Source organism: Candoia aspera, chromosome 11 (assembly GCF_035149785.1).
Source record: "Candoia aspera isolate rCanAsp1 chromosome 11, rCanAsp1.hap2, whole genome shotgun sequence".
Classification (NCBI taxonomy): domain Eukaryota; kingdom Metazoa; phylum Chordata; class Lepidosauria; order Squamata; family Boidae; genus Candoia; species Candoia aspera.
This window is the reverse complement of record NC_086163.1, coordinates 1061563-1074842: the sequence shown is the minus strand read 5'-3', so window position 1 is coordinate 1074842 and position 13280 is coordinate 1061563. Positions and strand designations below refer to the sequence as shown.

General features: G+C 53.0%; 1 protein-coding gene across 1 annotated transcript in view; it reads right to left on the bottom strand.

Moving 5' to 3' along the window:
* PLEKHG4 (pleckstrin homology and RhoGEF domain containing G4) overlaps window positions 1-13280 on the bottom strand; it is a 65027-nt gene continuing 51747 nt past the window's right edge. The window contains 11 exon segments of the mRNA XM_063313071.1: window positions 1-138; window positions 554-729; window positions 2363-2608; window positions 2711-2827; window positions 5256-5433; window positions 5946-6116; window positions 6517-6741; window positions 6881-6970; window positions 7893-8142; window positions 8995-9806; window positions 12063-12257. Coding sequence (XP_063169141.1) covers window positions 1-138; window positions 554-729; window positions 2363-2608; window positions 2711-2827; window positions 5256-5433; window positions 5946-6116; window positions 6517-6741; window positions 6881-6970; window positions 7893-8142; window positions 8995-9806; window positions 12063-12257 — 2598 coding nt within the window.

Genomic DNA, 13280 nt, shown 5'->3' with positions numbered 1-13280 from the left:
TCACCCTATCAGCCTCCTGCCAGCCCGGCGAGCCCTTGGTGCCCGCTCCAGCAACCACCACCAACCCTGCTCTCGCTGCGGCGGCGGCTGCTGCTGCTGCTCCCATTCCAGCTGTGAGAGCCAGGCTGACCTGCTTCCCTTCAGAGTGGCTTATCCGAGGGATGAGGGCCGTCATCGCATCCGAGGTCAGAATAGAGCCAGGCCTGCCCAGCAGTCAGGGAGGCTCCCTCTTTCTGGCTTTTTGGAAACATCATGGAGTCTGCGTTCAAACCTGCAACGCAGCATCACCCTCCATCAGAACATCTGGGTGATGCTCACACAGCCCTGCTGCGCTGGGAGAGAATGGCACCTGCCCCCCCACCCGTAGCTTGCATTGCCCAGCAGTCTACCCGTTCCATGCAAATGCAGCACCCCGCAGCACCCTGGAAGCTGCAGATCGTCTGCACAAGGGCGACTCACACCCAACCCCCCCAACCGCCACGGTGGCAGAACTCTCGAGAGACTTGGCTTGGCTCCTGCAGGCACGATGGCCCACCAAGCCCCGTCTGCTTACCGCTGAGATATGCTGCTCCTTGGGGAAAGAGGCCTTCTCCCCATCTGTGGTGGTGAAGGAAGAGTCTGCTGCAGCGGAGAGCGGGGACCTCCAATCCTCACAGAAGCTGGAAACGCAGCTGTCAGAGCTGCTGGAGCCACTTCCAGGCACGCCCCAGGAGGACTCGGAGCTCTCGGCTGCCAACGGGAAAGAATGGCTGTCCTGAATGGCTTCTCCCTACCTATTTCCTCTGTGCCATTCATGATTCTACACGTGTCCCTCCTCAGCCACCTTTTTCTCTAAGCGAATGGTGCCCAAACATTCCGGCCTTTCCTCACATGGAAGGGCTCGACCCCCTGAAGATTTTGGTTTCCCTCTTCAGCACGTTATCCATTTCTTCTTTACACTGAATGGCACTGACCGTTTGGTTAACCAGGTGGTCAGTTTAATGAGAACCTTCTGCAGCTCCTCACAATCACTCTTGTTTTTGCCACCTGAAGTAATTTACTGTCATCACAGACTTGGCCAGTGCACCACTTTCACCCAAGATCATTTATTCACAAGCCAAAAACACAAGTCACCCACTGCTCATTGGGGGAGCCCACCCCCACTCCCCTCCACTGAGAAAATTCCGTGTTTGTTCCTACGCTTTGCTTTTTTTTTCTAACCAATCGAAGTATGAAAGGAAGGTCTTCTTCTTCTGTGATTGCTAAATTCACACAGCCTTTGATCAATGAGTTTTGTCAAAGGCTTTTAAAAATTCAACTCTACAGTACCAACAGGGTCACCTCCATCCATGTGCCTCCTGACACACTCTACCCTTGTGAAATCAGTGCTGATTTTCCTTGAGCAAGGCTTCATCTACCTGCTCAGTTAAGCTTAGTTAGTCTAGTGAGCGGGGGCAGGGGAGGGGGGAACAGAATTAGCTCTCATATTGGGAATTGGGAGTTGCAGACAAAGGCTGTCCTGACAGTCACACTGCGGGCACCTCCCAGGCACTCCACATTTGCTGGAAAGGTAATTTGTGTGTCACAAGGAGGCAAATATCTTGCTATGTAAGTCAAAAGAATGCCTGGGCACCAGGAAGCCAACTCAGAGGTCTCTGGTGTCAGTTCTTTTCATACCTTCTAAGCACTGCCAGAGGGCCCCAGCAACCTTCCCATCCCAGCCGTGCTTTGCAATTTAGTCGGACTCAGCTCTGGCTGCACGTCACCGCCTTTCGGAAACTACCCAAAGGGCCAAAGTGGCCTTCGTGGAGGAAAGCAGCTCTCCTGGAAGTTCAGGGCTGGAGGTCCAGCTCAGGCCAAAGTCCCCATCTCAGGTGGTAATCTGTGCTTTCCCTCAGAAGCACTGCTTGGGTTTATCACATGCTGGTTAGGCTAAACGGGGCCAGGTAGTTTGTAGTTCAGCATGTTGTCGGAACCAGGCCATCATGTGAAACTAGAATCTGGGCTAAGAATGTTGTATGAACATTTATTAACCCAAGTTTTGGTTTTAGCACGAGTGCACCACGCTACTGAGTCACTCGGTGTCTCTTTCCTGCTGTTTTGGGAAGTAGCAGCTTAGAAGGTGCTCAGAGAGATTGTGGCTTCCAAGGCAGAGACTGGGATCTGAGCTGGTTTGCTCCATAGTGACCTGAGTGAACCTGCCCTTGGTTGACCACAACCCCTAGGAATGCCTTTCCTCCCTATCTGGACAAGTCCCTGCAAGAACGCCGGGTGCTGATGGGATTGCAGGATTGGACTCTAACTTAGAGTCTGTGCGTTCCAGAAAATCTTCTGGTGGACCATGTTTTCTGAGTGCTGCTGGAAAAAGATGGGCTGTACGTACTCATGGAGGGCTGACTGCTTGTCTCGTTCTCCATCCCATCTTCCTCAGTGTGGACTCCCGCCCTTAACGGAAGGTTGGTGGGCAGCACAGTTGGCATCAAGGTCTGGTCCAGGTACATATGTAGGTTGAGAGGCCCAATCCCTGAGCAGGAGGATGGGCTGCCAGCAGACCGAGGAGCTGGAGATCTCTTGTACGGATTGGCGTGGTCAAACAGAGACACAGCAATGGAGGCCCGAGTCCTGGCTCCTGCCACAGAGCAGCACAATTCATCATGCAGCTTAGGGCTGACTCGGACCCCCAGAGAAGGGCTGAAGGACACGGAGGAGACAAGATGGGGGAGGGACTCACCTCTGCCTTTCATAATATAATCGATTGCACGGTCATGGATTGCAGCCTCACTAGGCTGGATGTCCAAGAAAGGCTTGTTCCCGACACCCATAGACAACATCTCTTGCATGCGCGTTTCTAATGGGGAACACCACCAGTAATTAAGACGCACGCGTGCCCACCCTGCCCTCAATTTCACAGCCATACGCAGCCCATTCACTCCTTCCACTCCATCACAATCCTTCAAGGTGTTGCAGTTTTCCCCAAACTCTGGTTCTTCTAACCTCCTCTTCCACTGGAGCATAACATGACGTCACTGAGCTATGAATTCCCACTTTCCGACACACCCACAAAAACCTAGATGACAACAATTAATGCTTTCTGTACACATCTTAGTCTGTGACAGAATGGAGAAGTTAAATACTGTCTGCTACCCTGTCGTGTGGGAAAGGAAGCTGAAGTGGACCTAGAAGCTGTCAGGAAGTGAGTGTTGGACTTAGAGTGGGCAAAAGAGAAAAGTGGAGAACAAGCAAGAATGGAATTAGGCAGTCTTGGGCTGCTGAAGAGATGCAGGTTCTAGGGGATTCAAGATTGCCACAGAAAAGAGGGAAGGAGGTGGAGGGTGCGGCATGAAATCTGTTTTCTAAGTCCATGCTTCTAGGAGGAGAAGATCTGAAGACACTAAAAAGGAGGTCATGGTTGCACCAGCCCCAAGGGTCTGTCAGCCCTTAATTAACTTTTAGGGGAATTCTGTGACAGCTACACACCTAGCTACACTTCCGAATAGGTACACCGCCATATTAGCAGAAGCAGTACTATTGTAAGGGAGAGAGTAAATCTAGGAATGGTGGAACAGGCGATAAAGCGATTCTCTGCCATCTGTCCTTAGGAGGCAGATGCTGGAAGAGGCGTGGGGTGGAGCTGTAGCTTAGCTGATACTGCATCAGTATCAGGCTGAAATAGTTAATTTCACAGAGAAATTAATGTCTGTCTCTCCTTGATATACTGTGAATAAAGAAAAAATTACTTGATTCACAAGAGCTTTGCATGCTGTGCCTTGCCCGATCAAGCTTGAATGCTCAGGACAGTGGTGGTAGCGTGGTGGGATAATGGCTGATTCCTGAGGGAAGGAGAGTCGGGCTGAGGGTCCTGGTGAAATCCAGAGAAACCTACAAGCCCTGGGGCTGGAGGTGAAGCCCCACCAAGCAATTAGCTGAGAGGGTAGCTGCAAAAGTCTGGCAAGGGTTCCAGAGCAGGAGAAGCAACTCCAAGGAGTTCAAAAAGGAAAGTCAGGTGAACCGGAGGGAAAAGAAGGCGAGTAATGATTTCATTTATAGTTACACCTTCATCAACTGCACTCCACATTATCAGACCATCTTCATTCAGTTCCATGACTCCCTTCTCTTTTGCCTTAGTTTCACCAGCACAGGACGCATCTTTCATCCATCCATATTCTTTACAGTTTACCCTTCTTACACTCCACTTGGCAATCTTTCACATGCTGTGGTCCTCTCCAGATGGACTTATAGGGAACTCTGTCAGTCAAACTTCTATGTAATCTTTTCAGTAACGGAAAATGTAGACTAGGTTACCAGCCTTAGTCATGTCCGCAACACATGCAGCATTCTCTGCTAACGGTACGGTCTGTACAGGTCAGTTTGGACCTATTTTGCCTCTAGCCCTAATCTAGTTTTCCCTCAAGCATGCTCCCACTATTCTGTGCAAGCTAGACTCTCTCCTCTGCAAGGTAGCCTGCGAGCCATTATACTGTTCTCATGCTCCAGTTCTTGCATCTCAGTACATTATGCACTTCCTTCACATATAACGTCACACATCCTCTCCTTTTGGGCAATCTATTCTTTTTAAATAAGTGATAGGATTCCACCTCAGCCTTCCAGCCACGAGTTTCATCCCACCAGGTTTCAGTACAGCAATGCCTATGAGATCATATTCCTGTGCCCACATACTTTCTGATGTTTCCTGTTTGTTCTCCATATTCTGCGCAGACACACTAAGATCCCTGGATCACGTGACTTGACCTGCTCAATATTGGGTGCCTCTACACCCTGCATTCCCCTTCTGGTCCTGTTCCCAGAACATAGGCCTGTCCTATTTTCTAGAGCCTCTTCTCCCTCCTCCTGCGAAAACTGTCCCAGGCACTTCTGCAAGTCAGAAAACCAGCTGGCAAATGTTTTATTGGCGGTCCTGGGGATGGGGGACATCCAAACGCCTGCAGGGAGCTCCTCTGCCTTGAGTGGACGAGGGAAACTCCGAGGCTCTCCTTTAGCACCTCTTGGCAGGAGAAGCGGCACTGACCTCGCTCCCCTCCAGGAGGGCAAGGCCCAGGACAGCCATCCTGCTGTCCCGCGCCCTGTCCCTCCAGTCCACAGGCTCCAGGTCAGGCCTTTGAATTATATGGGGCATCTCCCCACTCCCTGTGGAATCTGGGACTCTGTCATGAGCCCCATTCAGACCTAGAGAAAGCACCGGGGAGGCCAGATGCCCATCAGGCCTACAGAAAGGCCGAACAAAGGGGGCTTTCTCTCTGGCATGTATGGAAACTGGCCTTTGTTGCGGGCAGCTTGTTCCCACAGGATCCTGGTGATATCGCTTGTCCAGGCCCGCTTGGTCTCTGGGCTGCTGGCTTGCAAGATGTAGGTGTCACTTGATTTCCGCCTTCTAAACCAGATCTCAAAGCGGAGGCCGCTCTCTCCAGAGTTCTCTGTCAGGCCAATTTCTGCTGTCTGCAGGGATGAAGATGAGAGTCCGTCATGCAAGGTGCAGCTGTGACTGCCTGCTGGGCTGGAGGCAACTTCCACAGGGGATGAGGAATGCAGTGGGGAGGCCAGGACAGCGGGAAGCCATGCTGTCTGTGAGGCAACTCCTGCTTGGATCCCCTCGGCAGGCCTGGGGGGTCTGTGCATTGAGGGGCTGCAAGAGAGGCAAAATGCTCTGAGAAAGCCAGCGCCAGGCAACTAGACAGGGTGAAGCACTGCCACTGTTCCCTCAAAAGGCCCACAAAATGCAAAGATCCATCTAGAAAATGCAGCCCTTCGGGAAGAGTTGCAGAAAAGCTGGGCATGAGACATACTGTACTGATCATCCGGCCACAACAGGCAGTGCCTTAACCTGTGAGCCGAGGGCAACTGACTACAGAAAACAGGGCCTTGCTCCTCTTGTGCCAGCCCACTGTCACCAACCTCGTACAGCAGGACCTACTGTAGCAGCCCCCCAGAGAAGCCACGAGCTTCCTTGCCTTAAAGGAATGCTTGTAGATGTAAACATCCAGGCCCCCCTCAGCTCGCTTAAGCTTGCTGAAGAGGATCAGATCCTCAAAGAGGAAGACGTGGCGCTGGCACTTCCTTCGGCCCAGAGAAACGCTGAACTCATCCTGGCGCATCAACTGTCCCTGTTCCTTGAGGTTCACCTAGGCAGAGGAGCCAGGATGTCGGGTATTCTCGGGGACCACAGAACAAGGCAGGTCCCCAGCCAGAAAGGCACCAAGGGTGCCACTGAACAAGAACCAGGGAGCCAAAGCTCTTCCCCTTCCCAGAGGGGCAGCAGGAGGCCCCAGCCAGGCCTCAGCCCCATTTCCATGGGACGGGATGGATCTTCGGGGACCGCTGTAGCCAGCAGCTCTCTGCTTCGGCACACACCTGGCACCAGGTGAACGCCGTCCTTCTGCACACAGCCCAGGAGCCAGTGGAGGCAGAGGAGGGGCTGACGCCTAGCAGCAGCTGGCCTTCAACAGCAGCCCTGGGCTAGGTCCAGAGCAGCGTCCCCCTTTCCGCCCACACCAATCTCCACACTTGTTGACCAACACATACGTCACAGTCCCGGATGGCATCCACAGCCAGGAGGTCGTTGCCATGCCGCAACTGGAAGCGCACCATCTCCTCCGCTGCTCGCAGGTAAGCCAGCTCCAGCTCTTGTGCCTCCCCACACTGTTGGATGAGACCTTTGAGGAGCAGAGCATACTTGCTCATGCGCTGGATGGGTCTTAGGAGGTAGGAGGCCAGGTCCATCTTGTCTCCCAGCTGTGTCTGCTTGAACTGCAGGCCAAGGAAGAGCGGTCTCAGCGGGAACGGATCTCCAGAGCTCAGGAAGGGGCACTGCATCCTTGAGCCACCCAGCCGCAGCATCACAACAGAGACGGGTGAGCTCTCTCGCGAAGGGGTCTGCCCAACTTACCCTGAAGAAAGCGTTCCCATGGCTGGCCAGCAATGCGTCAGACCTGGGCTTGTTTTTACTGTACAAGGCATACATCCCAAACTGGTCTTTCTACAAAGAGGGCAGAAATGCAGTCTAAGCGAGGCTCTTACCTTACTGACTTGCACAGAGAAAATATCACATGTTCCAACCTGTCTTCATGGTACTTTCCCTAAAAAAAATCCTTCCACAGACACCTGTAACTATCATGATGGGTCTTACATATAAATTTGCATGTGGGGAGGGGTTTAACTTTAGATATGATTAATATGATTTTAAATTCTAGTTCTGGCAATCAGACTCTCCCTGCATAATTCATTTGCTCTTTGGCAAGGATGGCACGACAAAAGATCATTTTTTTTATTCTCAAGATCAATTTTATTAGCATGCGTCAGGGACCTCCACGGGCTGCAAATTTGCAAATTTGCTGATTTGTATTTTTGGACTGTTTTGAACAAAAATTAATCAGGAACCAAAAAATATCAAAAAGAACAAGGGAAAGCAAGCTGGGGAGTAGTCTAAGCCCACTGCGAAAAGACTAAAGTTGGCTAGAACTGGGTTCTCTAAAAAGCCTGTGACCAAACTGATGCTGCTGCCAACAGGATGGTGGGAAGGCGGGTGACTCTAACCGCTGTTTCCACAAAGGGCAAACGGGCAGGGAAAACACAATGTCCATGGGTAGAAAACAGGGTGAAAGAAACAAATCGTATTCCCGCTTTAGCTTGCCACTGCAGTGGCTTTCCCAGCACTCCTCCGAGGGCCACTGACCGTTCTATGCTCCTGTTCGAAGTGCAGGACCTGTGCTCAGCCGCTGCGCTCAGGAGGGGCCTCCGCTGCATCCCGGCCCCGAAGCTCCCACGGCAAGCATCCCATCTGCTCAGCTGCTTTCCTCTCTTGGTGGGGACTTCGGCCACAAGTGGCCCTGTCCTCTCCCCTGCGCTGACGTTTACCCCCCAACCGTCTCCCCCTGTGAGGAGCCCCATTCCCTCCTTACATGTCTCAGGAAGCAGTGGCTGACTCGCAGAGGGTGGCTGCAACAGTGCTCTAATTCCCGCTGGAAATACTGGCTGTGGAAGTTGTAAATCTTCTCCAGGTTCCCAAAAATGATGCTTCGCTTCCCCCTCAGGCCTTGAGGCAGGTCCACCCGCTCCATTTCAGGGAAATAGTTGTCAAGGATGCAGCGCAAAGATCGCACATACTCCTGCTCTGTCATCACCATCTCTCCCATGATGTGCTGCGGTTTGCTGCAACACAGAAAGGAGGGAGCAAAACGTTCACAGTCCGTGAGTCACACACATTTACAGAGTGTGTCTGGCACAGAGCCTATCACGGCTCTGTATCCAGCCAGCCACCACCTTCACGTGGGGCAGCTGCACCTCCAAGGGCCAAGGGAAAAGGTCCCGAAAGCTGCAGAGCAATCACGATGGCACGCTGGGACCGCCCAAGGTGGCAACCAACGTCATCCACTGGAGTTGCCGCTTGCCAGCCAGCCCTGACTACACTGGAAACAAGAGCACAGAGGCATGCCCGTGCAGGCATCCTCCATGCACCATTCCACAGATCGGAGGCAGTTCCATTCTTGGAGGTCTTTTGGGTTTCTCAGGAAATAGTTAGGGCTTGGTAAAACCATGGAATTATTATGGAATCCAAGGAAGAGGCCAACAGCTTTCCTTGGAAGAACAAGCTCACCTACCTGGGTGCCACTAACTGCAAGAAACTCTGGCAAGAGGCAAAGATACTTACATAAAGTGATAAGTGCAAATAAGGAAGCCCTTTCCTACAATGCTGCAGCCTTGCAGAATTTCTTGCATGAAGCTGGCACAACGGCTTTCCCCCCATGTTAAAGCTGCCACCTGCCTTGCCAGTCTATCCTTGATTCTAGTTCTTTCCCCTTCTTCCAAACTATCCCTCTCATACCCTCACATTAAGCGCCGTAATCTCCCTCAAACTGCAGTCTGTGGCCGTGCTGAGAAATTGCTGCTGGGATGCTGCGCAGTCAGGAGGACTTTGAGACCAGCTTCTTGCTGCTGTGCACATCAGTCTGCAGCCAGACCTGAACCAGCTGGCATGGCTGGGGGAATGTAGCCCGAACCTACCTGCTCCAGCGTCTTGTCTCTGGTACCAGGCCCCTGCTTCTCTGCTCCTCTTGCAGACAGAACACAGAAGACTTTGCTGAGCTGAGGTGCTGCTGGTCTTCCCAGGGTCTGCCCACAAATTCAGTGCTGCTGACTTCCAAGCCTTTAATCAAGACCCCGGTGCTGCCACAGTGGCCTGGCTCACCCAGAGCCTGATGGCCCTCTGAGCAGGTGAGGTCCAAACTCTGGACCTTCCTCAATCTTCTTTTGGAAGAGAGCTCCCTGGAGGAAGGGGCTGCCTCTGGGGCTTCCAGAATGGCTCTTACATCACAGATGCTGCACGACAGCTTAGGTGTGTCAACAGCAAGCCTGCACAAGTGGCTGCAAGCAGCCCGGAGCAGGCCCTGTTCAGCCTCATCCATCCTTTTGCCCCCAGTCCATCCGGAAAGTTGACTAGGCCTCTCAGGTAGAAGTGCCATGTTGAAACCTTTGGCCTGAGCAGCCCTCTCATCCAGACTGGCCAAGCTGAACTCTCCCTCTTCTGAGGGCTTCAAGTCAGGAGGTCCCAGAGGCCGCCAGATCCTCAGGGCAGCTTCTAGCTTTGTCTCCAAGCCAAGCTTGGTCTTCTGGCACTTGGACCAGACCAGCTGCCACTTCTTTAGGGGATCGCTGCTCGGCAAAAGACAGGCCAGCTCCTTCATCTTTTGGAACTGGGCATCGCTGATACCTGGGTGCTGCTCCTTGTAGTTCTGCAGACACGCAACAGCAGCAGAGGAGTCCTCCATGCTGAGGCTGGCAAGGAACCGCATCCCCTCCACTGCCCACTTGTTAGCCTGCCGGGGGTGGGACAAAAATAAAATAAAGCTCAGTAGAAACTAAAAAGGAAAAGTGCTCAGAGAAGCCTGCTAAGCACGGCAGTGAGGCTAGGAGCGGCTCTCCCCCGAGGCTTTGGCTGTGGCCGTTATGCGCTCCCTCTTCTCGAGAGAACAGAGGGCCGGGCTTGCCCGATATGTGAGTGGGACAACGCTGGGCAACTCCAGGTCTGGAGGCTGGACTGGACTGGGAAGTAGAGGAATACCCAAGGGACTGACAAGCCCCTTCCTTATGGCCAAGGAAAGAGCATCACTGCCAGGGTCAGGTGACCTTTGGCCTTCTCCCTGGCTGCAACAGGCAGGCCCGAGTCTTCTCGCGACTTGTTTCGGCCCTCTCTCTCTCTCTCTCTCCGGCTGGCAGGACTGCTAGGTCTGCGCCATATTCCTTACGGTCTTGTACATGCGTGTGAACTGCCACGTGTGCTACCATCAGCCCCTGCATGAGCACAGGGCTGGGAAAGCCCTCCACGGTGGCACGTATCCTGAGGACTGAAAGAGCCGGAAAGGGTCAGTCTTAAGGACAGCAGGCAAGTCAGGTGGGAGAGGACTTCATTTCCCTTGTTCTGAAAGGGCTCCTAGCGAGGGCCGAGAGGGCAGGACACGGAATAATGGATTTAAGCTACAGGAAGGCAGATGCTGATGGAAAGAAAGAAACAAAAGGCTTCTCAGGAAGAGCTGCCTGGCACTGGAACCAGTGAACCTGAGAAGTGGGCCTTCTCTTGCGCTGGAGGTATTTGAGCCAGTTGTCTGGGGCTGGGAGGCCATGATTTGGATTCCTGCCTTAAGTGGGGTAGCAGACTCAGGATGCCAGCGGCCCCTTCCTGTGCTGCAATGCTGTGGCGTAAAGAAGGGCTCGTGCTTCAAGGAAGACAGCCCTCTAGTCCAAAGAGGACAAGAGGTGTGTATTCTTCAGGGGGCTCGCAGAGTCTCTGGAGCAGCGGGACCACCAGCCCTCCTGCTTGGTACACCTGCATCCACGCTGCCTGCAGTTCCAGGGCGCCTCAGATCCGCCCCCTGAAAGCTGCCAGGCACAAGAGCTTGCACCGAGGGCCTCTTCCCAGCTGTTCCCCAAGACCACCTTCCCCTTCCCATCTTCCACACTGCACCCAAACTGCCTAACTGTCAATCTATCTGTAAGTCTCGGTGTGTGAGTCCTACCCTATGATGAAGATTCTGCTGCTAAATAACCCCTGATGGTCACAAGGAGCAGTTAAACACCAGCAAGAAACTTCACCTCCAGGGAAAGCGACTTTATTTTTCCCACTGTGGGTGGCACTTCCCTGGGCGTTTCTCCCAGTGTTGTTTTGTTACTGTATTGTTTTTTCAGTTGGAGAGCCGCCTGCCAACTCCCTCCCCAGCTGACTCTTCTCAACCCAAGCCGGGGAGAGGCTGCAGAATCACTAGCTGGACCAGGCTCAGCACCGCAGGGTTTGCCAAGCAGACAGCAATGGCACACGCCGGGCGGTGCTGCGGCAGGGCTGTCCCTCTGAAGCACGTGACTCCACTGCAACATCTCAAATTCAAACTGGAGAGGAGAAATACTGCAGGCCTTCCTTTCCTAATGGGCTAATGAGCAGCTGACCTCTAATTATCAGGGAACTGAAACAACCACCGCACGCCTTTCCCTCGGCCTCTTTTCGGAGAGCAAGCGTGCGTTGATCTCAGCTACAGGTAACTTGGAATAGCCCAGCCTCACTCTCAGAAGGCAAACCGCTCAAGACCCTGCGGCATCTGAAATGCGTTTGGCAGCTTCTTTTGGTCTGGTGAAGCTGCTACTTCTACCCAAATGCTTGGATGCACCGACAGCTGTTCCTGCTTAGGCTTCTCATCGAGAACATCCCCTTGGGTCCCTTCCCCAACTGATCTCAGTCCTCGCTCGGATGCTCCTAATTTAGCCTGAACGTTTGCCAACCACGTGGGCAGGCAAAGGCGCCGTTCCAGATCAAGCCTTGAGAATGGAAGTAAAGGAGATCCACCATGACCTTCAGGCTTTCATGCCCCTCCACTCAAAGCCAGAGTGATGCAACCCGTGGGACTTCGGTTCCTTTGGCGACGGTTCAATTATGCTACGCATTCCCCATGGGACTCAAGAGCGTGGAGGAGGAAAGCCTCACCTCCAGCCCACAGTAGGGGTAAAGAAGACCAGCCTATCTACTTGCGCGCTCTCTCTCTCTCTCTCTCTCTCTCTCGGCTGCTTCTCCTCTCTGGAGGACCCACCTGTTCCAAGAATCTGTAGAGGCCAACTGCCTGCTCTATCCGGCTCCTGCTGGCCTCCAACTGTCCGCAGAATCCCTGGAGCTGGCTTCTGTACGCCTGCAGCTTGACTCCTTGGCCTGTGTGTCGCTCCCTGGCGAGTAAGTCTCCGCCCCTGTCCCACCTCCTCAGAGCTTCCCATCCCCTCTGGCAATATTCCTGGAAGCAAAGCAGAGCAGGCTCCTCAGCCAAGCACAGAAACACCACACAGACAAGAAGCAGCCGACCCTGCTGTGGGCGCCATTCCTGAGAAGGCCTCCGTGTGCCAGTTTGTTGTTTTCTAGAGAGATGGGCTAAATCCATAGGGGGTGTATAGAAAATGATTATTATACAATAAAAAGGCACATCCACTGCATCCCCTACACAATTAGCTTCCTTTGTCAAAAAGTGCTACCTTGCCTGAAAGCTGCATTTCTCGTGTTGGTTGCCAGCATCTGCAGGTTTATCTGGGCAGCAGTTTTGTGGGGCAATGGGGAGAAGCTGCGCCATAGTCACAAAAAGGAACTTTTCTTTCTTCTTCCTTCATACCTCCCAGCCAGCCCCAGACCGAGAATTGTAAATGCCAGAAAATCACTGACTTCCTGGAGAACTGGTTTCTCTTGCCCTGGGTCCCCCGCTCATTCCCCCATGCAAGGTCTGCTGGAGGTCTCAGCTAAGAGACCTTCTACTTCCTTTACTCTGCCAGCTCTATCGCGGGCCTCCTCCTCATCCCTGCAATTAGAACATCTGTCAAAAGGTACTGCACCATGTCACACGTGCAGTGGCTGCAGTTGCTTCCCGGACATGGTGCTAAAGAAGCCCAGAGAGGGGCAGGGGAGGAAGCTGCTCTCCCAGTTCTATAATAGCTGGCCTCTCTGTGCCTGCAGCCATTTCATCTCTGGGTGGGAAGCAAAGTCCTGACCCTGGGGGTTTACTGAACCTCACAATTCAGGGAAACCTTACAGTACTTGCCTTGCGGACGCCAGTGCAGAGACTGCTTGCCTAGTAAGTACAAAAAGCTAGACCACGCCAGCAACCTCTCAGTGGCTGTTGCTCTATGCCCTGCAACTGTGCTGTGGATGGCACAGGGCACTTTCTGCTAATTAACACCTACAGGAAACTGTTGGGATCAGTCATCCAGAGTTTTGGATGTCACTAATATGCAGATGACACTCAGCTCTACTTTTCCATAACTTCTGAATC